Genomic DNA, 27,869 nt, shown 5'->3' on the forward strand with positions numbered 1-27,869 from the left:
TCCTCATGTGATTTTTTTTTTTTTCCCCCAAGTACATTTCCTTCCTACATGCTTTATCCAAGCTCTATGAAATCTTAAACATCTGCAGTTGTATATTTTTATGTCAATGAATATGTGCTAGCTTCATGAAGACTCAATCTAGCGAAGACTCGAAATTTAATCTGAGAGGCTTGATCAGCCATTGCAGTTTTGATTGAATATATATATATATATATATATGTGTGTGTGTGTGTGTGTGTGTGTGTGTGTGTGTGTGGAGAGGTGGGTTCAGGACAAGCTTTATAAAAATGCTGAAATTGAGTACACTTGAGATCTCAAGGTGAAAATCAACTTCTCACTCAATTTAACTATGCAGCCAAGATACTAACTGAAATCAGCAGGCCGTAGAATTGCAATTACATTAGAGAGGCTTTTTTTGTTGCTTTGTGTAACTTGATATCCTTTTCACATTCTTTGAGAAGATACACATCATATTGATTGAATTATGGCAACATTTTTCTCCAGGGATATAGAAACCATTGTTGAATGATTGTAGACAGTTGAGCAAATCCTACAACTTTGACAGCAAAAACCTACCTTTTTTGTGGTCAAATCAGCTGAGACTACTGGGCGAACTGCTTATTTTTTGGCATTTTCCATTTAAAAAAATGTGATCGTCTTGGGGGCCAATCGCACAGAATGCATTTATCCATTCCACTGTACTGTTTTCCATTGTTTTTCAATGTAAACACGCAATAGTTAGTTCACTCACATCTTGTGTCTCCCGCATAATGCAGTGTTTTAAAAATGCGGCACAAAAGTTAAAGGAGTAGTTCACTTTAAAAAAAAAAAACTTTTGCTGATAATTTTCTCACCCCCATGTCATTCTTTCTTCAGTCAAAAAGAAATTATGGTTTTTGATGAAAACATTCCAGGATTTTTCTCCATATAATGGACTTCAATGGGAACCAAACGGTTAAAGGTCCAAAAGACAGTTTCAGTGCAAACTGTTCAAAGGGCTTTAAATTATTCCAGATGATGAATAAGGGTCTTAAGCGAAACGATCGCTCATCGCTCATAACAAAGTTTAAGTTTTATAAGCTCAAATGGTCGCCTTGCTCTGTTCCGTGATGAGCGTTCGTGACTCTCCTGTTCGAACTCAAAATGAATGAATCTTTTTTTCGTGTCATTTGGTTCATTCAACGAACGAAATGAATGAATTGACTCGGGAAAAGATTTGTTCATTTTAATAAACGAGTTCGAACAGGAGAGTCACGAACGCGCATCACAGAACAGAGCAAGGCGACCATTTGAGCATATAAAACTTTTTTTTTTAAAGTGACTGATCGTTTCGCTTGATAAGACCCTTATTCATCGTCTGGAATCGTTTAAAGCCCTTTGAACAGTTTGCAGTTTGCACTGAAACTTTCTTTTGAACCTTGAACCGTTTGGTTCCCATTGAAGTCCATTATATAGAGAAAAATGTATTATAAATAGCCCCTTAAAAATAAAAAAAATAAATTACTTCTTGTTCTACGCATGAAGCATGATTAAACGTAAATTAATGTTTAAAATAAGAGAAAATATTTTTTGGGCAAAAATAAGCATTCACGGAAGTAAAAGTACTGTAAATATAAGTATTTGCACTTAAATACTTGTTTTAAGGATATTTAGTGTTTTTTTTTTAAACAAAAATACTAATTAAGAAAGTAATTATTTCCAGTTCACCACTGTTTCTCAAGCCTTCATTGGCAAAAGTTCTGTCCAGCAAAGAACAGATCAAAGAAAAAGTATGATTGTGAGAAAGATGAAGATAGTCTCCATCCCGACTGACTGACCTCTTATCCCAATAATATGAGTACAGATGATGAAAGTACGTTTATGGATTGAAATTGCAAAGATTTACATGACTCCGTTGTTAACGTCAGACTATTCTGAACAGCAGCTGATTGAAGAAGATGGAATAAGAGGCAGATTAAAGCGAGGAGATGAAAGATGGAAGTGACTTTGTCTAGATCTTCATTTCTAAGTGGCTCATAAGAGACCTTGCACTGTCAGTGGGCTACATCTATTCCCTGTTTTTCAACAAAAGGACATACTTGTTGAGGGTGTTTGCATGGTGCGGCGCTTTTTCGAGAAAATGAAAGCTACAAGGCCTGGCTAATGAGTACAAACAAAAGCTCTTCCTTTTGATCGATGTCACAAGTTGCTAGCAGAGAGGATGTTGCCAGATGGGGGTGATTTATTGCTTTCTCGCACATGTATTATTTGACTACCTGCGAATGCTTTAGGGGCCTCGCTCTGCACACTTTCATTTACTCGCCATTGTGCAAGTTTTTCTGCTAAGGGAATGTATGCAAGGCAAAAAGATTGCATAGCATTGTTTGAAGATATTGTTTACATTCACCTCGAGGTGCATTTGCCTTTGAAATTGGTTTATTGTGTCTAGCTAAAGTTCGTGGATAGGAAAGTTTGAAAACAACGTCTTGCACTGGGATAGAGAGTTCAAAAGATTTGCGCTATTTGTTCTGTCTCTGGTGTAAGTCGTAAGCATAGCAAATCCTTTGACTCAAAGGTTAATTGTTTGAAGTCACAAAGAGTCAATATTCAAAGGACCTTTTGTATTTTTCAAGTCTAAGTTAATCTGAAAACATTTCAGAAAATTAAACCATGACACAGACCTTTCTCGCATGCACTACAAGTCAAGAGAGATGTGTGTTTTCATTAAATTGCTAAATTTGTTTTCCTTATGGCTAGAAGCCAACAACTGTGCTCTTTTATGTGTTTATCAAAGGAAATGATTTAAGCCCAGAAAAAGGTATTTAGCACAGAGAAAGACTGTTTGCTGTAACAATATTTTTTAATGATATTGTTGTCAGTGTGGGAATGGTGTTGGCCCAAGGCAAGGCTTAACAAGTGAAAGGAAACCACTATTTTTGGTTGCATTTGTTTCACAAGTAATCGTGCATGTAAGATATTTTTAGCCTCAATTCAGCTGAAAAAGCAACAGTTAACCCCTTACGTGTCACCCATAGCCATTACACACATGCAAAACGAAGCATTGAGAACTTTGTAAGTGTACAGACCGTTTAATAAGAAGATACTTGTTCAGTTCACTTCTTGTATACAGACAGGAGCCATCTTTGGAAATCAGTCTCGACAAGTCAAACCATGAACGTCGTGCTGAGTGAGCTGAACTGTATGAACAGCGTTCAGGGATTGACTTATCGAGACTGTTTTCCAAGATGGCTCCTGCCTGTATACATGAAGTGAACTGTCTTTATAAAGTATCTTCTTATTAAACGGTCTGTACACTTAAGTTCTCAATGCTTCGTTTTGCATGTATGGAGTCTCATTATGTTACTGTGTTAGTGTGGGGCTATTTTGAGCCTTGTTAGTGGTATAAACTAGCAATTTCTTTTCTACTTAGTAAATGCCCCCAGTACTAGAATTATACGCTAAATACTTTTTAGAGATAAAACTCTTTACATTCGATTATCATGAAAACAAATCTCAGAGAACGGTTGACTAGGTACCAATGTGTTATTAGACCAAAGGTTCATTTTGCACCGGAGTTCTGTTACGATGGACACTTATTTTACGATCACACCTGCTCGACATTTAGTTTCTTATCTTATGTATTAATGGTCTCTGTTTTCAGTTCCTCATTGTCCGGTATTGTTTAATGGAGTTTGTTTGTTCTTTGAATTACCTGTGTTGTATTATTTAATAAGCCTTGTTTTATTTCCATCCTTTTGGCATTCCTCTTCATCATCATCTGGACCTTAACTTCACGATTAAAGTATGTTATTTCCATAATAACAAATTGTAAAAATAGTCTCATCAAAAGTATGTTTAATTGCACTGTACTTTTTCACACAGGTTAAAGGGATAGTTCACCCCAAAAAATCTAATAATTTACTTGTTCTTCCAAACCTGTATGACATTCGAGGGGAAATTCTGATGACAGATCTTTTCAGTGAATCGGTTGAGCCGATTCTCAAGATCCAATCCCTGACCCGGTAGCGAACACTGTCATCCGAATATCTTCTTTTGTCTTGTCCATACACAACGCATTCTCACCCCAAGGCGTCACCTTTGACCATGCTTCAATATTTGACGTTTTAGGCGCCCTTTAGCGTCACTTACATGACGCGATCCTATGGCATCATCTAACTGACGCTAAAGAGAAGCGTCAGTTAGAGGACGCGGTTAGGTTTAGGTCTGGGGTGGGGGTAGGGTACACGCGATCCTAGGGCGTCATCTAACTGACGCTAAAGGGCGCCTAAAGTGTCAGATATTGAAGCATGGTCAAATGGGGGGTGAGATGGGCCTTGGGGGTGAGAATGAGCTGCCATACAGGTCTGCAACAACACGAGGGCGAGCAAATGACTCCAGAATTTACATTCCTGCCTTAGTCCTAATCTTAAGCCTTTGATTTTTGTTCTGAGAGGACAAGGTTTGCAGTCATTAAAGAATCAAGACTTCATAACTAAGAATATTAATTGGTTTTTAATGAAGATAATGAAATCGTCTTCATCATAATTCATTCCACCGTGGCCCACATTACTAACAACCTGAGCTAACGTTGCCCCTCTCACCTTTTAAATTATGCCGCTTCTTGGCAGTCTCTCAACCCATTTCACTTCCCCTATTTTAAAAAGACCCCTTCACGCAATCAATTTCTTCGTTCTCATTTTCTACATCCATCCCCTGTTCTGGTGCGGCCCACTTGTCCGTTCTCAAGAGGCCGTGATGGTGCATTGAGTTAATCAGGCACTGTGTCTGGGCTGCTCGCTGGCGCTGAATACTGAGAGGATGGTGGCATGTGTCCCGTGTGCTGAAATGAGCTCCAGTGTTCGAGAGCCATATCTCAGTGTGCTGTGATGGCTATCAGACCTCCTCTTCACTGCAGGGGTTAGTTTGAAGCTCTGCGGAGAACACGGTTGGCATCCTGAGGCGTATCTGTATTGATCTAGCTTTGTTTGGCTCCATTTGAGAGGCAGGAAAGCGAATGAGGTTTGGCAGAGGAGCCGAGTCTGCCGATCTGATTGACTGTGAGGAAACTGGTGAGGTTTGCAAGTTGCAGGAACTAGGGTCAGGGTTTTAAACCCTTACTATTTTTTAGGATGTTTCGCAGACGTTCTTTCCCATTTGGAAATCTTTCAGTCAGCTTAGACCCAGGTGTTACTAAAAGCAGCGTGCCTTGGGGTCTCGATTCTACCTTTGACAGATTGAGAAACTTGATTACAAAATGGATTGTTGTGGACTGTAGGCTAGTCATCAGCTTATGTTCAATGACATGGAAATAAACAATATCTTGACTTCTTAAGTCATTTTTAAATTCTTTACTTGCCTTAGAATTTGATATGGACAAATACTTAAAGTTAATTATAATTTTAATCAGCAAATAATCTAAAGCTTTTGGTAAGAACTTGGTCGTTCTTTGTTGGATTTTTGTTTAGTGATGCACCGAAATTTCAGCAACAGAAAATATGGCCGAAATAGTTACATTGCCACTTTTCCAATGACACATTTTGACTGTTTCAGACTCTATTTCATGCACATATTTGTCGACAATGGCTAAAAATGTCAGCAGTGTGTTATGCTGTAAAATTTGTTTGGCTTAAATATCGAGAGCTGGCTCTTTTCTGAAGAACTTTACTACAGATAGTTAAATTTATCACCTGAGAATTAAACACCCTGAAAGTCAGATCATGTTGCCCAGATTTAAAAAAAACTATCAAACAAAAACTTTAATATCTTTTTTTGTAAAAAAAATACAAATATTGGTACATCACTATTTTAATTGGGATCTTTCTTTGTTCGGTGCTCATGGTTTTACAGCATCACTGGATTTGGTAGTCTTTACGAGACAGGGATCTAATAAACTTGGGTATGACGTATACTATGATGAAGACACTTATTGAATCGTAGGCTACGACACAAGTTAGTATGAAAGAATAAAACGTCATCGGCATGTGCTACTGGTAAATAAATAAAGCAAGATAATTCAAACTTTGGCATTTACGTTTTTTATGTGCGCTGAAAAACAGGAGCAGGTGAAAGAGCAGAATATGGACTAGATAAAAGAGGCCAACTTGGCATGCCAAGTGCAAATGGAGCTTAAATACTTTTAGTAGTTTTATGTTTTAGCGGCATTTCGCGTTGAACAATACGCCATTTCATGTTGCATTTGTATTGGCTAGTCAGTAGATGTAGGTCGTAGCAGCAAACACACTGTGAAATGATCATGCTAAATTTCTGACACTGTCGCAAGACCGATCGCAAGACTGTGACGACGGCTGAACCTCTTTCACTGAACAACACAGGACCACAGAAATCTCCATTGATCAGAAATTGGTCATGTTTCGTCTGGGACAGCCCAAAATTGTACAATGTGTACCTGGCATTTCAGAAACAATGCTACTAAGTTAACTATATCTTTTAGCTGTTTTTCCAACAATTGATAACACCATTTGTGTGCCTTGTTGTATTGCAAAGGCATCTTTACGGACACGCAAGCTCTATTTTGTTTATGTTTTTGAGCAATTTAGCTTTACTTAGACTCAATTTGGAGTTAAAATAGGGCCCAATTACTCAAGGCGATCATTTCGTAGGCCACACCGGAAGTCTAACTGATTGCTAATGGATTTTTACAATAACAGTTTGCTATTTATGAGTAAAAAAAAAGTTCCACAGCTTCCACAGAGCTTTCAGTTTACATGCTTGACGAATTGGACAACAGTTAGCAACTCCTTATGTAACAACTTGGTTCCAGCTTAAAGGCATACAAGTTTAAAAAATCAGTATAGTTTATGTTGTAGAACAAAATGAGGAAGTTTCTTCAAGTAATGTTAGCTATAGATCTGCATTTACTCTAAAATCCTAAACCACTTTTCTAGAAAAACGCAAGCAAGCTAAACCCATAGCTAAAATGCTAATTAGCTCGAAATCCTCATTGTTTTAGTGCTTTATAAACACTAGTGTTATTTATATATTTGCAAAATCATTGCACATGTATACATAGATTCAATGTAGTTGGCTACTTTATGTTTGCAGCTTGTAATGCTAATATTGACTACTTCATGTCACTCTGAACTCTCAGTTTAATGTGTTTATGAATGTTTAATGTGGTGGAAATGTATGCTCTGTATAAAAGTTATCTGGCCTTACTTCCCCCTGTGACTTTTCCCTCTCTGTGCACATGCAGTCCTTCATCTGAATGGATTGGCATTCAAATGAGCCTAGTTTATCATTTAAAAGACAGGTTTATGCCTTTTCATTATGGCTATGATTGTCATATTAAATATATGGCTGGAGTAAAATCAGCCCCTCATTTTAGGGATGGCACCCTACTTACCCTTAAATGTCTCATTTTCATTATTCATAATCCAGGAATGCAGTTGGGTTTCTTTTGTGTGTGCACCCTTACTGCCCTCTACTGATTAATACCTGTCATACAATATTTATGTCCCATCCTCAAAGACTCAATTCACTTATTTCTTAGGGAGACTGCATCTAATTTAGATCAAATTAGTCTCAAAATGAATATATTAACAAAATATGACTCACAAGTGCAAATCAGTATTCATAAATAGACATTTGTGGATCATCTTGATGATGATGAAACTTTTCCGACAGGTTTTTCTGACATAATTTGAATTAGTGGCTACTGTAGCATAACTAGGAAAATTTGGACAGCTAAAATCTTCATCGTTGTCTAAAATTGAGATATTTAATATCTCAAGTGTAATGTTTTATGGGTTAAGATGGTGCAACTGCTTAGTTATTCAGCGAGCATAAATAGTGATGGTCCTCCTGAACTATTTAGAGGGTAAATGAAAGTTCTCTTTAGTGTTTTTTGATCCGCGAAGATGTCAATGACAGATGCAAGAGGTTAAGTGTGCCTTGGTTCAGCGAGCAAACAATTTTAAAGCGGTGAAGTTCAAGGCAACCTAAGAGTGAATTAAAATGGCTCATAAAAACACTGTGCTGTCAAAGATCCAAAATATATCATTGTTTATGACCGTCCTCTCCTCTAACCAAAGTACTAATGGCATCACACACAGCTGGTACTAAAAAACATCAGAATATTACTGTGGCTTCCAGGTCAGATGTGCAAAGAGGCTGTTGATGGGCCTGTTAGACCTCAATCTGCTTGCTCTTGCAGTGCCATTATAAGTCATTACCACAGGTTTTACCCTTCCTTTGGTGCTTGTACAATAGAGCTGATCACCAACAGTATATTTCCTCTAAAGAAGCATCATAAGTATATTTCACAGAGAAGGCAATCCCTGAATGCTTAGGTGAAACAAGTGAAACAAATTCATCCCGGATATTGACTGTAAATACACTGTAAACAAAAAAATATTTTCATGATTTGCAATCACAACATTTTTTTCTTTTGTCAAATCAATTTAGATAATTTATGTAGTTCAGATAACATATTATTTTGAATTTTTGGTGGTTAAATTAATATCCTTCATTGTATTAACTCAATTTTTCCATTTCAATGAACTTAAAATTTTAAGGCAACCAGGTTACTTATTTTTTTTAAGTTAAACCAACCATATTTTTTTACAGTGTATATACTAGATTTAATTCAATACCGAAATGCATTGAACTCAAACGTGTTGCGTAAAACAAGAATGAACCTCATTGGCTCTTGCTGAAGCTCAAATGTGCTGTGTAACACAAGAATGAATCTCATTGGCTCTTGCTGAAGCTTAAACGTGCTGCGTAACATGAGAACCTTGGTCAGTGAAACAAATTCATCGTGGATATTGACTGAAAACATATACTAGATTTAATTCAATACCGAAATGCATTGATACTAATAGTTTTATTAAATGTTATTGAAGTTTTTTTAGATCCATTTTAGATCCATGTCTTGTTTTTTAAAAACAAACAAATTTGTTCTAGTCTTCTGTGCACTTTGCAATCTTAGGCTAGCAACATGCTAACATTAAAATAGTAAAATCACTTTTAAATCAAGTTTTCTGAAATTTACGAATTTTGCGTACGTCAAACTTTACTGAAATCACTTTTTCAGTTTTCAGTGTTTTTTTTCTTGTTAACTTCTGACTTTTTTAATCACTTTTGAATTGTGTCTTCGTCTCTTGCATAAATAGTGCGAACATTAGCATTCAGCTTTATTGAAAATAAATATAACAACAAAATATGATTCGCAAATGCGAAACGCCGTTTATAGATGCACTTTTCTGCATTGAATTTGTGTATGCGTATAACTTTTTTTTTATATAAAAAATATCTCATATCTTAGCAATCAACTTAGGACCCTTTGTCATGTGTTCATTGAGCCATATAAATCTGGGGAACATAGGATAACATAGAACCCTGGGAACATAGAAATGACCTATTAATGGGGATTAGCATGTAGACAGTAGATAGCAAGTTAGCTCAGTTGAATTTAAAACACAGCCTGTCCACATCACAGCTTATTCAGACCAACCTTGTTAAATAGACCAGCTTGTCTCCAGTACAGGTTTGTACTTTGGCATCCAAACCAGGTTACTTTCTAGCGAACCTCCTCTGGTGCCTTTGAAGTAAGTTGAATCACAAACCTTGCAAAATTTGGAAAATCCAGCAATAAATTCTTATTGTAGCAGACTACAGATTATGTTGTGCACAGTGACATCAGACCAATCCTCTTTAAGAAAGCCCTTGCCACTTTCGTGTGCTCTATGCATCAGGTGGTCCGCCAGCGGTCATTGGGCGGCGTGCCAATAGATCTAACAAGACTTGAAACTTTTCGTTCCATTCCTTCTTATTGCAGGGAAGGTGACACAAAACGAGAGATAATTCCACCTTGAGCATGCGGCCATGTGATGTGTGAAGCTCAACGCAGCCCAGGTTTTTCTCTCTGTGAAAGCGATATGCTTGAGTCCCGGTGGATGGGAGCAATCAGGATGTTGCAGGAACAAGGGAGCGCTCCAGAGAGGAGCTGATCAAAGCCGCTTCTCTTTCCCTGCCGCTGTCTTGTTGACTTGCGATGACACAAGCACAGAGTGATGAATATTTGATCCCATCCGGGGTTGCACTTGACACAACTAGCGCAAACCCAAAGAGCGGCAGCTCAACAATTTGGAACATCATGTGAAAATATCTGCTCACGTCTGGCGCCCACCATATTATTTATTTTCTTTGTTAAAAGAAGGACATGCCGAGGGAATGCAAGGGGAATAAGTAAATGTCCTATTTGTTTATTGATGCCATCTGCACCAATTTCGTACTTTTCAAAAGGAGATAGCTCTATTTTAGAGACACAGTGTTGTGTGCTAACAATGATGCATTAGTAAAACATGAAAGTCAGATTGTGGCCTTATTGCTGAAAAAAGGGCATAATAAAATGTTTTTGTTTTTGTTTTTTTTGCAGTGTAGAGCATTTGGTGTTGTATCTGGGCAATGCAATTTTGAATTCAGATCACATTTTATCACACAGAGCTTTCCACATTGCGTGCAGGAGAATAAATATCCGTCTCAAATTAAGAATAGTTTCCACTGCTTATTTATTATATCTCTCGTGTTGGTTCTTGCAGAAGCTCAAATGTGCTGCATAACACCAGAATGAACCTCATTGGTTCTTGCTGAAGCTCAAACGTGCTACGCAATATGAGAATGAACCTCATTGGCTCTTGCTGAAGCTCAAACGTGTTGCGTAACACGAGAATGACCCTCATTGGCTCTTCCTGAAGCTCAAACGTGCTGCGTAATACGAGAATGAACCTCATTGGTTCTTTCTGAAGCTCAAACGTGCTGCGTAACACAAGAATGAACCTCGTTGGTTCTTGCGGAAGCTCAAACGTGTTGCGTAACACAAGAATGAACCTCGTTGGTTCTTGTAGAAGCTCAAACGTGCTGCGTAACACGAGAATGAACCTCATTGGTTCTTGCTGAATCTCAAACGTGCTGCGTAACACAAGAATGAACCTCATTGGTTCTTGCTGAAGCTCAAACGTGCTGCGTAACACGAGAATGAACCTCATTGGTTCTTGCTGAATCTCAAACGTGCTGCGTAACACAAGAATGAACCTCATTGGTTCTTGCGGAAGCTCAAACGTGCTGCGTAACACAAGAATGAACCTCATTGGTTCTTGCGGAAGCTCAAACGTGCTGCGTAACACGAGAATGAACCTCATTGGTTCTTGCTGAATCTCAAACGTGCTGCGTAACACAAGAATGAACCTCATTGGTTCTTGCTGAATCTCAAACGTGCTGCGTAACACAAGAATTAACCTCATTGGTTCTTGCGGAAGCTCAAACGTGCTGCGTAACACGAGAATGAACCTCATTGGTTCTTGCGGAAGCTCAAACGTGCTGCGTAACATGAGAATGAACCTCATTGGTTCTTGCTGAAGCTCAAACGTGCTGCGTAACACGAGAATGAACCTCATTGGTTCTTGCGGAAGCTCAAACGTGTTGCGTAACACGAGAATGAACCTCATTGGTTCTTGCGGAAGCTCAAACGTGTTGCGTAACACGAGAATGAACCTCATTGATTCTTGCGGAAGCTCAAACGTGTTGCGTAACACAAGAATGAACCTCATTGGTTCTTGCGGAAGCTCAAACGTGTTGCGTAACACGAGAATGAACCTCATTGGTTCTTTCTGAAGCTCAAACGTGTTGCGTAACACAAGAATGAACCTCATTGGTACTTGCTGAAGCTCAAACATGCTGCTCATGTTGTTTATGTGATCCAGTGCACCTCATTTTTGTTTAGATTATGTTGGAAACACGTCACATCAACTAAAACAAAGAATTAGTGAGCATAAGATTTCTATCAGAAGAAAAGATATAAACTATCCAGTTGCGGCTCATTATCTGTCTTCGAATCACGATGTTTCCTCCTTACGTTAACCTAACCCTAACCCCAAACCTAACGTAAAGGGGTGTGAATGATGAAGCAGTATTTAATGTGATGTTATAAAATTAATATTATATTATTACTTTTCTCTCTATCTTTGATATTATGAACAATTATGTTTGTAACTGTTTATGATGATGTGGCGTTAATTATGTATTCAGTCTCATTGAGCTTAATTGGTTATAAATGGATTTTTACGGTGATTGGTCATGTGATCATTTTGAATGGGTTTGAGTTTGAATAGTTGAGTTGTATATGTCTGATGAAGGTTGTGACACCGAAATGTTGCTAATACATTTTTGATACTCGTTTGCAAATATTGATAGTGTGGAGGAGTTCCTTGTCGTTTTATATAATATCCCAAAATACATACATAGATGGAAACCACTGTGAATAGTACAACCATTTTCCATTGATATGCACAGTGCAGCAATTTTACAGTGCATCAATTTATAATAGAAATACAATAGACCTCCATCACTCTCAAATATTAGGCACTCATTTCAGTCCCCCAGCAATCTCCTCTTCTCACCAGTTATTGCCTCTAGTGATCAGTATCCTCAGGGTGGATCGGACTCATTTTCTTCCATCTCACTGCTCCTATGAGGAACGCTTTCGGCTCAGGCCAGAGGAAGACCAATAAACCACAGGAGGTAATGTCAGGTAGAGTGGACAGAGCTGTTAAAAAGCAAGTGTAAAATGCATGAACAGAAGTTACAGTGATATTCACTTTAGCTCTAATAACAGTGATCTGATCTTCTTGGGGTCTTCACTACAATATCATTTCCTGTTTTATTGATATAATTTATGCTTGTTAATTGCACAATGTGACTTTATTGCACTTTTTTGAGTATTAATAATGAAGCCGTTTTTGTAATTTCCCCCCTCAAATTAATAATTCATGAAATACCATACTACATAAGGGTTTTTTTTTTTTTGTTTTTTTTTTTTTTTTACAAGAAATGATGTTTATGTACGGAGCAGGACAGTTGAATCACCCTGACATTTTTGACATTATGCCCCAGTCAAAATGTATTTTAACTCAAAAAAGTTATATATATGAATTGCATTTTTAATCACATTCACCCAATTCTCATTGCCATATACACTGTCCTGCATGAAAAGATAGTTTTTGGCTCATTGCAGATCTTTTTTGAAGACTTGACCTGCCCGCTTCAGTTCTTTTCACATCAACACAGCAGGGTTAAGATCTGGACTTAACTCGGCTTTTCCACAACCCTCTATTTCTTGGGTCATTATCATATTTCAAGGTTGACTTAAGGCTCAACCATCATAGCAGATTGAATTCAAGTTGGCCAGGCTGAGGCTGAAAAACAACCCCCAAATCCAAAATTGGTGTGATTTACAATGAAGGAGGACAGTTTTGTTGCAACCCCTTATTTTTCCCTCAGAAAATGTTTTTTGACACCAATACTTTAATGTCCAGAGTTGGGGGAAACACATCACAAGTACCGTGAGTTATGTAATGAGATTACTTTTTCAAGTAAAGTAACACATTACTGTTAAATTTATAACAAAATATCCGAATTAATTTTCAAATAAGTATCGCAAGTACTTTTGTTTTCCCGTATTGACTGACAGCTCTCCTGTCCCAATGTTGAGACAAGTCGTGCAGAGGCATTGTGTGTGAACATTGAACATCAACATATGAATCTCAACAATGGTGACAATTAAATAGTACTCATAACTATTGTTTTTATAAACTTAATTGAAGTGAGGCAGTCGTTTCCTCAAATGAAAGGAGTTAGCAAGGAGTAAAACAAGTAACTTTCCCTAACACTGCTAATGTTATTACGATTCAAACTGATTTTGGAAGCAGGATGAGCCAGATCTAGTGAGAGACAGTATGTTGGGTGATGAACAGATGCAGTAATGCAATAATTCTCAAACACCTCCACCCCGTGGCTTCTCTCATTCAGCTGAGAGCTGAATTAATAGTTGTCGTCACATAATAGTTCGCTGAAGATCACACACACACGCTGAGTCCCGAGGCTTTGAAATGACGCTGTGCTGCATCACGGTCATTATAGTCAGTGTATGAAGTCTCTGTATCACACTGACACTTTGATGTCTTTTAAACATCTCTCACTACATCTTTCCCACTGGAAATCCTTCTGGGTGTGATGCATGTGGACTTTCTACGGTTAATACAAACGTTTATTTCTTGCCTTAGAATTATTTACCACCATCTGTTTGAGTATTGTGGAATAACATAGAACAAATGTTCTTTTATAACAATACACATACGATGTTGTCTGCGAAATATTGGAATGCTTAATGTAAGACATGAACAAATGTTTAATTAATGTTAAAATGCATATTCTGTCAATTATATAAATGATTATTATCGTTATATTAGCGATTGTTTACATCTATTTTCGCATTACATTCAGAGCCAGATTACATCACATTAAAGGGATACTTCAAGATTTAGCATTAAGCTTTGTATTTGTAGAAAACCTGTAGTATTGTCGAATTACCATGGTTTCCACCCTTATATCCCTCTGAGACGAGAGATTTATGTATTTTTTGTCTAGAAAAAGTTCGTCATTTTTCATGTCCAGAGGCTAAAGACTACAGTAGAGGGTGGGATCACCCGCCCATAGAGGATGGGATCTCACTCACAGAATGAACACATAGTGTCGGCCATCTTTTTTTGGAAGCTAAGCTAGCAGGCTCTTGTTCTGTGGAGAAAGCTGAGTAGTAGCGGTCAGTAATGCGCGAGTAGTAGGGGTCAGTGATGCGCGGGATGCAGTTACGGGTCATCCAAAAATGTTTTTAATGATATTCGGGTTGCGGTCGGTCGGGTCGTTTTAAAAAAGATGCCAATTAAACATTTGTATTAATATATTACTAGACACAATTTTTGATGAAATATACAGCCCTACACATTATTGGCTGAATAACTGGCACGAAGATAACACACGAGCTCAGTCTAAACAGTTCTCGGTTTCTTTACTAGTGATTCGAGAACCGCTGTCCCTGTGCGTTCGCTATACGCAGTTCTATTAACAGCGGCACATGTCTCGGTTCAGTGAACTGTTGGAGTAACTGGAGTAAAATATAATTCAGGATATTGATTTATTTCGATTCGGAGGCGACTGTCAGGCATGTCTGAAAGTGAGTAACTTTAGTAACTTGTGGATCAGCACTGACGCAAAACTGTTTCGAACGATTCAGTTCGAGTGTACTGGTTCGACCGGTTCACTAAAAAGAGCCGGTTCAAAAGAACGATTCGTTCACGAACCGGCCATGTCTATGATCACTACAGTCTGCAGAGAGATGGAGGCGGCAAGAGAAAAGGTGAAGACTGGGGAGTGGAAGCTCCGCAAATACACAAATAGAAAGAGTAAAAGTGTGGGAGACATTTGCTGAAATAATGAAAGATGATGACCAAAGTGCTGGCTTTGCCTTTGTTATGTGTAGGCCTACGTCTTCTTACGATGCTGTGTTGTTACACGTATGTGTTGGCCCAATAACGCTCCGATGATTTACTACTTTTAAAAAATGCGGTCAGGAAGCGGGTCGGGTATAATTTTTTTTTTTACTTTGTTTTGCGGGCCGAGTTGCGGGCGGGTAGTTGAAAACGTCGGTCGGTTGCGGGTTGTTTATACATTGACCCGCGAATCACTGGTAGGGGTTACCATACTCTTTTCCCCGGATATGTCCGGACGTCAATGTCCGGACGTCAATGTCCGGGATTCAGCTTCTGCTTTCTGCAGTCGCCATTCATTATTTATATGTAGTACAACTGAATTCATTCCGATTGGTGAATCTGAATGTAGTGTTTACATGAACGCTAAACAAGTGATCGGTTGATGTGCGTTTTAACATTGCTGAGAAAATTCCCGCTCCTCCATGAGAGATACGAGACCGGTGCATCTCACAGGTGTCGCTCATCGGTAATCACGCCACCGGCCTCGCGCCGTTCTCCCGCGGCCCTCACTCGTCCCGCTCGCCACAGTAAACATGATGAATGGCGACTGTAGAACGCAAAAGCCGAATCCCGGACATTTTGGGCGATCTCGAAACACAGTCATCACGGAGCCTCACTAGTAGCCTGGACTTGTTGTTTAACTACTGCGCTGTTACCGGTAGGCGTAGCCTTCTAATTGCATATGATCAAACTAAGTCAACCATTGATCTGCAAAAGATGGCAAGCGGCCAGAAGAGTCAGTTGGTGGGTTTCATTAAATGACACACACACACACACACACACACACACTGGTTTCTATGTTGTATGATTTTTATACTGTAGGCCTACAAACTGTATTTCATATGATACCTGAACCAAACACACACTCACACTCATCCACACAAAACTCTTAAACTTGTAATTTAGTTTAGCATCTTTCTTTTTGATCAGCCAGTATCAGTATCACAACCTTACAGGAATGAGCGTGATTGTGCTAATTACGTGTGTTTACAGACGTGTTGATGAACACACAGATCAGCACTGATGCAACAGAGATCGAAATACCCATCAGACGGTTGCAGACTGTTTTAGTGTGGGTGCTGAAACACGGAAACTTACACTTGTGTATAAAACCCCTTATCTTCAAGTTTATTCAGGAAGGCAGCCGTTTGAGGCCAGAGAGGAAAAAAAGGCAGAAAAAACTAGGGCATCAAAAGTCCCGAAGGCTTTGAGCATACATTTCGCATTTATTAATCACAGCGCGGCACGTGGAGGAGAGAGAGAGAGATGGAGAGATGGTGACTTCGCATAAAATCACGGTTAATAACGACTAATGAGTCATTTAAAGAGACAAAGGGCGAAACTTCTCTCGGTATCATTGCGCCCTGGTGACGTGGATAGTGTTGTTTTTTTAACCCCGCATCTTTGATTTTGACATTGACTGACAGAAAAAAAGTAGCTCGCTGGATCAGACGTGGCTGGGAATCATAGGGAAGATCGTGCTAGATACGGAGCGAAGCAGGAATCAGGGAATATTTGCCCAGCCGAAGGAAAGGAGAAGGACTATGCTCTTCCTACAGGCTATCCTAAGGAAAAGGATACTCAAAGGTAGGCACTCAAAAATGATCAAAGACTTTCTTTCATCACCATCTAATGTTCAATTTAGGCATTGCACTGTGACTAAACCGTAGTAGCCTTCTCTAAATGAAGCAATTTACGCCGTGAAGTTGATGTGTTCGGTCAGTTTAATACTTTTACGTGCAGGTCACCAAGTGCGTGTCTGTTTGTGTTTGTTGAATTTATGATAATACAATCTTGGCAGGGGCGAATAAGGCATACCCCTGCTGTGGAGGTCTGGGGTTTCTGATGGACACTGGCTGCACCTTGGATTAGGATCATTTGAGATGAGTTTACATAACAAGCTCAGTTAAAACCCTGAAATATTATTTGCTGTAGTCGTGTATGCAAATGCAAATATTTGTATTGTATTACACAAGGAGAATGTGCGTGGATTGTTTGCTTATCTGGGTAGGTTTGTCTTTCTTCTTAGTCACTTCTTTGCGCCTGTGTTCGTCTCACGGGTGAAATATATGCTCAGATGTTTATGGTTTATCGGACGCTGATTGAGTTTTGAAATATCCATGAGCGGGAGGAGCCTAACACCTGTTGATGACGCAATTATGAGCCTCAAGAAGTTAGTTTTTTTGTGTTGTTTTGGGTTATATTTTATGTCTTTTTGTGTGTGTGTGTGTGTGTGTGTTTATTTTTTGTGTTGTTTTGGGGTTTAATCTAGTTTTTTGTTGTTTTTTGATTTATTTTATTTTATTATTCTTTTTTTTTTTGGGGGGGGGGTTGTTTTGTATTTTATTTTGTGTTTTACTTTGTTTTGTGTTTTATTTTCAGTTTTATTTTTTGTGTTTTACTTTGTGTTGTTTTTTTGTTTTATTTTATGTTGATTTGTTTTGTGTTTTGGTTGTTGGTGTTTTGGTTGTTGTGTTTCATGTTCTGTTCACCATAGACGTTCACGCTCATTTCCTAAGAGCAATAATTAACTCCCATTTGTGAGTCAGGTGTTTCGGAAGTGCAAAAACTGTCACACACATGGATATGATTAATTAGATTATGCATAGGGATGCACCACTGTAGAAACACTGCTGCCTCAGAGTATAAATCTCCTGTCATGGAGAATTTCATATGGGAATACAGTGCTACACTTTGTATGCACAAATCTTTCTTTTTCATCCAAGATGCTGAGGTGGCATCTCTCTTTTGCTCTCTTTCTCGCTTTGACGCCTTTCGAAATGAAAATAGTGTGGATAATACTTGGAAAACTGATTTGTTTCCTTTGTTTTGTCATTAAAACCAGCCCCTCAGGATATGCTCCATTTTAATTAGTTGATTTTTCATTGTTTGAGTTTGCCGGGAACAAATGCAGTTTAAACACTTTAACAATGTTCTATCTGTGCATAAAAGCTAGAAAAAAATGTGTGTTGTGTTTGATGGATATGACTTTAAGTGTTTTGGTGTTTTTGTTTTATTTATTTATTTATTTGACTTTGACTAAGCACATTGCCCCACCATATTATTTTGTTTGGTGTTTTTTTTTTCTGTTGTTTTCTTTAGTTTTTTAGCTTTGCTGTTTTATTTTTTTAGTTTTGTATTTGACTAAACACTGCCCTATCCTACTATTTTGTTTGGTCTTTTGTTTGTTTTGCCTTTTCTGTTGATTTCTTTAGTTTTAAGTTTTATTTTGTTTTGTTTGATGTTGGTTTTTTTTTTGGTCTGACCTAGCACATTGCCCAAACCTATTATTTTGTTTGGTCTTTTGTTTGTTTTGCACATTGCCCTTCCCTATTTTTTTGTTTGGTCTTTTGTTTGTTTTGCATTTTCTGTTGATTTCTTTTGTTTTAATTTTTTTTGTTTGTTTGTTGTTGTTTTTTCTTCTTCGACTAAGCACATTGCCCCACCCTGTTATTTTATGATTTCTTTTCTTTTCTTTGTGAATGTTTAATCATACCCATGTTTGTAGTGTATAAAGTGTGTGTGTGTGTATGGTCCTCATCCCTCATGTGGAGTCACAGCAGGCTTCTTCTTCCAAACTTCAGTTGCTCTGATTTGAAGCTTTAAAAGGCAGATTTCATGAGCGTGCATCTGAAGTCTTTCCCTCACCCCATGTGATCGTGGTCAAACACTCCAAAAGGAATAGCAAATGTCTGGAAGCTGTGCACTCCCTTTTAACTGAAGGTGAAAACAGGACCATTACTTCCATATTATTAGGATTAGGATATGCCACTTCTGAGCAAACTGTACAAATAAGGACATTAAATACATCATTGTGTATGGTTCACATCATGTGAACCAGTTTAACAAAGCAAATACAGTTCAGATTCGAGTACTGATTCGTTTTCCTGAGCCTTTTTTGCTAAACAGAATCCTTTAGATTGGAGTGACTGATGAAAAGAACTTCCTTCCAATGGTACTCAGAGTTCGCACTTGGTCCTTGAAATACTTCAGGTGCGATGCCACCCACTTTTTGACCTATTGAATACAGCTGGGAATGGACCGATGGACAAGTGTTGATTGATTCTGCTCTGTCATGTCACACCTGAAAACACAGACTGATCTCATAAATGGCGTATGTATGACAAGCAAAATCGTATTTCCATTTTTGGTGTGCTATCAAGACGTATAATCACTTTTCAGCATGTTTTTTCAACGCCGTGCTTTTCAACGCTGTTGACTTAACGTTACATTACTGTATACATATATATATATATATATATATGACCTACCCCAACCCCGTCCCTAAACCTACCCGTCACTGGGGTTAATACCATTTATGAGTCTTCCCCTACCATCCTAGGAAAAAAAAATATCGCTCCCCAGTTGTAGTTTTACATTTTGCTTCGTTTCGCTCGGACATTTAACGGCGTGTACATACACGCGGAATCACTCGGATGTGTAGCGGCGTAGACATACACGCGGATAGCTCAAAATGCGTATAGATAACACGCCACTTGACTTGAAAGTGGCGTGTATGTTTACGCATAAGTCATGTTGCCTTGTTGGAAATCACACAGTGAAGAGTCAAGCCAAATTAGCGGATTTTACGCTACTGCCATTTAATTTTCATGGTTTCATTTTTTTTTTCAATCTTGAAGTGCGGCACTAACGCAAGAGTTAGAAAAAATTGAGTTAGTTGTTCAAATAATTTATGCTCATGCACCATTAAATGATAATGATTTAAATTATTCCCTTTGGCCACATTCCTTTTGTTAAATTCCTGTAATTAGCATCTGTTATAGCAGTTGTAGCTCTTCTCTGCACTGCTTACAGTGCTAATTAATTTTTGCCCGATTACACAGGAGATTAATTAAAGTTTTATTGGTGATCATTCTTGCATGCTGGAAGAGCTACATCGATGTGAGAAACTTTCATGAACTCCAAGAGTTTCCAGAAGCAAATGTGAGTTTTAGAATAATGCAGTGATGAACAACTGCTGGAAAGAAAATTGGACTTTCTTAAAGGGATAGTTCACCCCAAACTCCCCAAGCTCCTAACTTTCTTACGAATGCACGTACAACCGTTGCTGGAATCCAGTGATTATAAGTTATAAAGTAATTAATATGGATATGTTTCTTACAAAAACACATTTCATTGCTTCAGAAGGTCTTTATTAACCACTGGAGTAATAAGGATTACTTTTATGATTGATGGATGCACTTTTTTTTGGCTTCAAAGGCACTATTCAATGCCATTACAAAGCTGGGAAAAAACAGGATATTATTTAATATAAAGACATGGCTTGAGGGTGAGTAGATTATGAGATCATTTTCATTTTTGGGTGAACTAACACTACTGAAACCTTATTGTAAGTACCGAAATATCTTAGATAAGTTAAACATACCTTCAGGTAAGTTTCTTGAGCTATTAAAGCAACTTCTCAAAAAAATCCTCTGGGGTTGGAGCTAAATGTTGTTTAATGCACTTAATATCTAAAAAAAAGTTTGTTATTGGCAGGGTGAATTCTTACTGTGGTACATTTCTGCTGTTACAGCCTTTGAGCAACCTAAAATCTGGAAGAGATTTCAAGCTAATGCCTTAATACATTTTAGTGGGCGGCTATGTTCAGAATTGGCAGAAATTTAGCATTGGCACAAAGTTTTCTGAAAAACATGTTGTTACCTCCTGTTAGCCTTCTGAACAGCTACGCCCTACATGTAGTTTGGCAATGTAAAGCTAATTTCCCCAAAAGAGCAAAAACGCTAAGGCCCTTTAGCTGCATTCTAGCTAAAACTGCTAAGAAACTAGGTTTAGTCATTGCCTAATTCTTCTTTGAGCTTCTCTTTGCTCGCTAGCAATCCAGATTACCAGAACTTTTTTCCAGGGCAAGCGTTTGCCGCATCATACAAAACAAAAATGTTTAAAGCTGTGGAGACGTGTGTGCCTGCCCTCATTGTGTCAGGCTGTTGTATGTTATCTGTGGTGAGGCGAGAGATTCAACAACAGCTTTAATTTGAGGGAGTAAGAGGGAAACGTGCTAAAAGGAGAGAAGCGACTTTTGGGGATCCATTTGCATTTCAAGTGCAGCTTGAAAAGGTAACATGCTGCTTGTCTAATGGCCGATTCTTTGTTCTCAAATGTGTTAGGTTATTAAACTGCGGGAGTACAGAGGAAACTGAATTAGCTGCTGAATTACTGAAAACATATGATACTTTGCTGGCCTTCTTTCTGGGTTAAAGACGGCGTATACACCCGTATGTCCAGGGGATTGTCTTGGCATGCAAATTTTGCTCTCCAATCTTCATTGGCCCATTTTCTTACAACCCAAAGGTGAATAGGGCTCCCAAGAGAGACCTCATAATATCAGTATCAATGTAATGAACATGACTGACTGAAAGGGAACTTAAAATTTCATAATATGTAGATAATTTTTGGGGACAAATGAAAATATTGGCAGGGCAAGTAATTACGACATTGTGACAGCGTTTATTTTTATACATATTGTCAGTATGATCATTCTAGCATTACTGAAACTAACATTTACTCTGATATTTTAAGATATTGAAGATCGTCTAGGTTACGACTGTAACCTTTGTTCCCTGAGGACAGGGAACGAGACACTGCGTCCTAATCCTATTGACCGGCGACAGCCCATGAATCATTAACATGCAACCTCGAAATATGATAATCACCTTTTCGTCTAAAGGGACTGTTTGGTTGGCAGACCCCGAGGCATGGCGAGGGGAACAATATAACAATGCCACTATGCTAAGGGGAGTGCATACCCATTGGCAGTGACAACTGTCAAAATCAGCAAATACAAATGAAATGCCAGAACCACTCACCCTCAGGTCACACTGGACTGTCAGTGACAGCATTCCCTACGGTAATAGCCCAAACTATAAGTTCCACAGGAAAACCTCCATAAACATTGTTTAAAAAAAATACCTACTTGGGCCTGTCCAAGGGCCTAGGACCACAGCTTCAAATTTAAAAGGGGTGCCTTCTAGAGAATGTGGCTAGGGAACCCGAAGGAGCCCCAATCAAATACTATTCAGGGGAACATGCTCACTCGAAATGCCACCAGGAAGGCCTGACCTAGCGTCACTTACATTGGACACTTCAGTCTGGCCAACTTCCTGTCTGTCCAAAGACAGAGCCTCTGGACACTTGCCCTTAGGTAAGGCATCCACTCCGAGGGACTGCGAAGCTGACAGTGAACCACTGTGCCCAGATCTCAGAGACGGGGTATCCCGTAGAGCATGACTCAGCATATTGCTTACAACCCTTGCTAGCGAGGAAAGTTACAACCCATCGTTTGTGTGTCAAAAGACTGAGAAGGCCTGAAAAGGCCTAAAGGCTGATCTAACTGGGGGGCCTCACGAGAGGCCTATGGCCGTCTGACCAGACTCAGGAGGTCGAGTACTCATAGTGACCCTCAATGAGGTAGGCAAACCAGGCTGTAGGCTAGATAAAAGAGGTTCCGGAAGGGAACCAATAGCAGAAAATGACCATTAGTTATGCTAGGGCGTGAGCTCGCCTTCAGAAGCTGCCTGCTAAGGCTAGCTGAACAAATAGCAAGCGGCACCAGCTGCCAGAACTCAGCGTCGCTGGGAGGCATGGTGAGGCCTACTACCTGATAACCAGAGGGCTGGTTACCTAGTGCCCGTATTTGGGAACTCACCTTTAGGGAGGCCTAGTGAGAGGCCTACTACCTGGAAGCCAGTAAAGCTTGATGTGCAGTTGCCCATCCTTGGGACCTCGCCCACAGGAGGCCTAATAAGTCAAGCTACTTGGTCGCAGCTATAATGTATGTCCCACAACGTTAGGACTCCCTTCAGAGGAGGCCTGTTTAAGGTCTACCAGAGAATGTCTAATTGAAGAGAATTGGCACTGGCTGGTTACTTCCGGGTTCTGGACTGGCTGCAGTAACACGTCTCTGTCCATACGGGGGCGCTCGCGGTCGAGTGCAGAATGAATGGGAGTCAATGGGGTTTCACCCCCATAAATCCACTTTTCTCAGGATGTAATTTTTTGTCAAGTAATTTGAAAGTTGCATTCAAAAGGGAGGGCTAAGATAATACACCCAGCTGAAAATTGCATTTTTAAGTTCACTTATCTGTTCTAAAAATCCGATCAAAGATGTGATGACGTCACACAATAGCAGAATGCTAGCGTGTTCCAGCCAACAGCCTAACCTGTAAGAAATCAAAAGGACATAAGTACTCGTTCATTCAACTTTTGGCCTATAATATATATTGAACTTGCGTAATCAACAATAAAATCTATGTTAATTTAACGACAAGCAGGTGAAAGAGACACTTTTAGCCGTTTAGCCCCATAGACTCCCATTCATTCTGCTCTCGCCCGCGATCACCTCCAGTGGAATTCTAATGGAACTGCAACCAGGATGATACACAACGGGGCTAATAGGAAGTGCCAAGGCTCTCCGTTAGACGGGCTCTACTAAGGCCACTAAGGTCTACTAAGGCCAACGACCTGAGGTAAGCTGGCCTACAGCGCCCTCTAGGGGTGGGAATCTCTAGGCACCTCACGATTTGATTTGATCAATATAGCTTTTTTTTGTCTGTGTGACTATTTGGTACTTTTAAGGCAAAGTATTATGACCCATAAAGAATTTACTTCCAATATTTTTTATTAATAAAACAAATGGAAGGTTTGGCAGTTCAACTGTAAGGTTACATTTCCCGGCATATGTCCCAACATTGCAAAGAACCAACAGGAAAAGAAATGTGTGCCTGTGTTAGCAGCATACTTGTGGTAAATGAACATAAACTTCAGCATTTTCTGAATCTCAAACATAAAATAACGGACTTTAAACCAACTCCTGTTATGTGCAATTGAGCAATATTATCCTTCAGACAAAAAAACAAAAATGAATCACAATAATAAAATCACAGCTTTAAAACAACGAGGGTGCCATTCCGATTCGGCGCTCAGCCATCATGCATCTCTGATGTGCACGCCACAGACTGTCCGGGCTCTGCACTTCCTCGTTCAGAGTCCTGCCTTGTACTGCCTCAATATTACGTTTTTAGAAAAACATTTTTTTTAGAAAATTTATTTTTGACATTTGTGAATCGATTCAGAATCCGAAAAGATTGAAAAGATTGCTGAGGCCAACTAAAAGCGCAGCCTTTGTTGGCAGATAAGTTGTTTACACAGCGCCTACCCTACAGCATCCTGATTCCTGATCACATTGCCCATGGCAGTGTACTCTGTACAACATACAGAGTCAGGGACTCACCATCTGTACGCATGGGTGCTCTGCCTTCACGGGAGCACACTTCAAAGGGGAAATACTACCACCTAACCCTGATATTTAACAGGTTTTTTTTTAAGAGAGATAGAGAGAGAGACCAACTACTCTACCCTGCGGTGGCTAATAGCCCAAGGGCTAACACAGTTGTGCGTAGAAAAAACAATCAGTAGCATAAACATTTCTAGAATGACGTCCTGCCACTCCGCTGATAACATATTTCATATGAATGAGCGGAGGCCTCAAATATACTCACCATGAGAGGAAGTCTAAGCTATAAACATGGTTCAACTAGAACAAGCTGAAGCACACCTTTCTTTATCTTACACATGATAACAGGGGAAGCCATCACATACTCACAAAAGAAGCGCATAGGGCACTCTAAATTTGCCGTGTATGCTCTTGCAAATGGGATGTTGATGATGTCAGGGTTGGAGCTCTCAGTGTCGACGCAAGATAGTTCACTAACGTCTCGTCAATGGGCGGCATCGACACATACCCATGATCCCCTATCCCCTCAACATCAGCAAAACTAGCCCACTAATACGGGCTGAATATGGGTGCTTATTGGAGATCAAGAAGGAATGGAAGGCTCACCTGGGGAGAAACCGATTGTCAAACCTTCCACGAGTAACCTCTCCCTTAACGCGCTGCGGGCAGGCTGTGGGTGAATAGCATTGAATAGATCCATCACATCCACCAGCTCTGCATTCATGGGGCAGGATTTCAGATTTCACGCTTTCAGAAACCTGTCACGCGTTCCCCTAACTACATTCACACTGCTGGCGACTTTCATTCATTCGCCGGAAGTCATTAATTTTCAATGGAAGCTGGCTTTTCTCAGCTGCAAGGAGTGTCAAATCCATCAGCATCACGTTTTGGGTGTTTGAGCGTCAATTAGAAAGTTGAAGGAAGCTCAACTTTATGGTAATGAGCTGTGATGCGGTTCAGCGGCAAGCAGCGGCAAAACACCAGCAACCAATCGGAATATAGACGTCCTTCACGCTGACTGATTCCGGAGAAACATGAATGTAAACTTTCGTTCTTACCAAAACATTAGTTCCGAGACAAAACACCAGCAACCAATCGGAATATAGACGTCCTTCACGCTGGCTGATTCCGGAGAAACATGAATGTAAACTTTCTTTCTTACCAAAACATCAGTTCTGAGAAAATGGAAGAGAAGCTAATAATCGCCGTTGCTGTGTTTCCTACTGGTTTCGTATCATTCATGACATGACTTTGTTTGTTTATAGGGACCGCATGAGCGCAACTTTTATTTGAAATATTTACAAATGCTCATTTTAAAGCAGAATTGCAAAGAATAATAATAATAATAGCTAGCTATTCATTTTTTTAAATAAAAATGTTATAAAAATCCTGTCAGTGTAAAAGGTTTCTTCAATGTATTGCTTGTTTTTTTCTGTTTATTACATTTCATGTTGTGACACTTCTATTCTCCCTGCAAAGTCAGAGCGTTCAAAGCGTCAACAAGCTTCCCAGTACTCTTTGACAAGCGTCCTTGACAGGGCGGCCAGAGCTTCTTTGACGCTCAGGTCGGCGGCGGTGTGAACGTACAGTTAGCGTCAATCGACGCAGTGTGAGTTTTTAATGTTTAATTATTTCTAGTTAGACTAAACACTGTCGACAGGAGTCCCTTGAACTGTTAATATGTCAACAATTTTTATAATTGCATCATTGACACAGCCACATGATAATTTATTCTAAGCTAAACCAGAAAGGTTGACATTGTTTGCTAGTTTCTTTGTGGGCCCTAGAATTGATCTGCCACTTGAGAGTGAATGTGTTAATCAATTTCGTCTGTTTCGTCGGTTTTGCCATTTAATTATCTTTTGCATCGTCAAAGAACCTCAAATAGGAGTCATTATCAAATATGTAATGTTCATTAATTGTCTCTAAGTAACGGCATGCATTTTATTTGAGGAAAAAACTAAAACAAAACAAAGAAATGTATCTGTAATCGCCCACCTCTGGTTTATCTTGCATTCTGCCCCACTTCTCTATATCCAGTATGTTTTTTCTTCTATTCTTTGATGGATGGCAGGCCATCTGATGAATAAACTTCAGACACATCAAACGTTTCCACTGAGGTAAGGGAATTGTGCTGGGAGAGATATTCATCGCATTAGGTCTAAAAACTGAATCCAACTCACCAATAAATCAAAATAAAATCTCAACTTCCCAGATAACTTCCCAGAATTTAGTCTTAATAATTGATAAACGGGATGTCAGAGGAATTTAAAAAATACTCTGAAGAATTATTAGGCTATTTCTTTCTCGTTCCAGTTTGTGCAAATTGTAAAGAAATGTTTTATGTTACAAATGCACCCTTTTATAAGTTTGGTACTATTTTGTCTAAATATATTTGAAATGAAACCCTAAAAATATTCTTTTATTAATAAAATATTATGTCATTTTATTAAGAAAATAACTTATTTAACTATTAAACTAAAATAAACCAATGTTCATTTAATTTTAATTTCAACCAATTATAACCATTAATTGTGCCTTTTTAAAAATGTTAAATATGTTTGGTACTATTCTTTATATATTTTGGAATCAATTAAAAATTAAAAAATAAAACTAAGAAATGAAACTAACCATGACACAAGTGATTTTAGGCATCACAATAACCCAAGCAAAACCAACCAAACAACAACAACAAAAAGATTTTGTACTTGTGACTTATTAATGTGTTCCCTCATTCAAATACAAAACATCTGAACAACGTTGCCACAGTTTAACTAAAACCTGAAATGGTGTGTATTGTGAAAAGCTATATATACGTTATATACTTGTAAATAAAGCCATTATATTGGCTAATAGCTAAATGTTGACAAATGCTAATACAAATTTTGGTAAGCTAAATAGAATTACCTGTATGATGTCATCTGAACTGTTATTGTGGCCATTCATGTATTTTAAATTGTTTCATATACTAGCACATAAGCTATAGATTGTGAAATTAAGCATTTTTTAATATAGGTGAATCATTCAGCTTACTAGCTCAGCATACTGAATAGAATTCTATATATATATATATATATATAGAATTCTAGCTTAGCCTGTATCAAACTGTGAATGACCCTTTAGTAGGCTATTTGTTCAGACTATCAAAACATTCATCATATTAGCATAGCATTCTGTTTGCATAGCATTTTAGCTTCATCAAACTGAACAAGTAAACCCTTCAATATTTGATCAGACTATATCATATCCAGTGTCAATTGGATTCAATGAAGCAAACCGTTCGGCATACTAGC

The 27,869-nt window shown here is 38.8% G+C and overlaps 1 protein-coding gene across 5 annotated transcripts in view; it reads left to right on the plus strand.

Annotated features, from left to right (window-relative positions):
* grip2b (glutamate receptor interacting protein 2b) overlaps positions 1 to 27,869 on the plus strand; it is a 109,282-nt gene that overhangs the window by 19,019 nt on the left and 62,394 nt on the right. Inside the window, exon 1 of one of the 5 annotated variants that reach the window (XM_089117522.1) lies at positions 16,600 to 16,910. The exons of the other annotated variants lie outside the window; for them this stretch is intronic. Within the exon in view, the coding sequence (XP_088973648.1) occupies positions 16,868 to 16,910 (43 nt within the window). The 5' untranslated portion in view covers positions 16,600 to 16,867. Of the gene's footprint in view, positions 1 to 16,599; positions 16,911 to 27,869 lie in introns of those variants that run through there. 5 annotated transcript variants of the gene reach the window in all.

Source organism: Pimephales promelas, chromosome 2, assembly GCF_988280905.1.
Source record: "Pimephales promelas chromosome 2, fPimPro1.hap1.1, whole genome shotgun sequence".
Classification (NCBI taxonomy): Eukaryota; Metazoa; Chordata; class Actinopteri; order Cypriniformes; family Leuciscidae; genus Pimephales; species Pimephales promelas.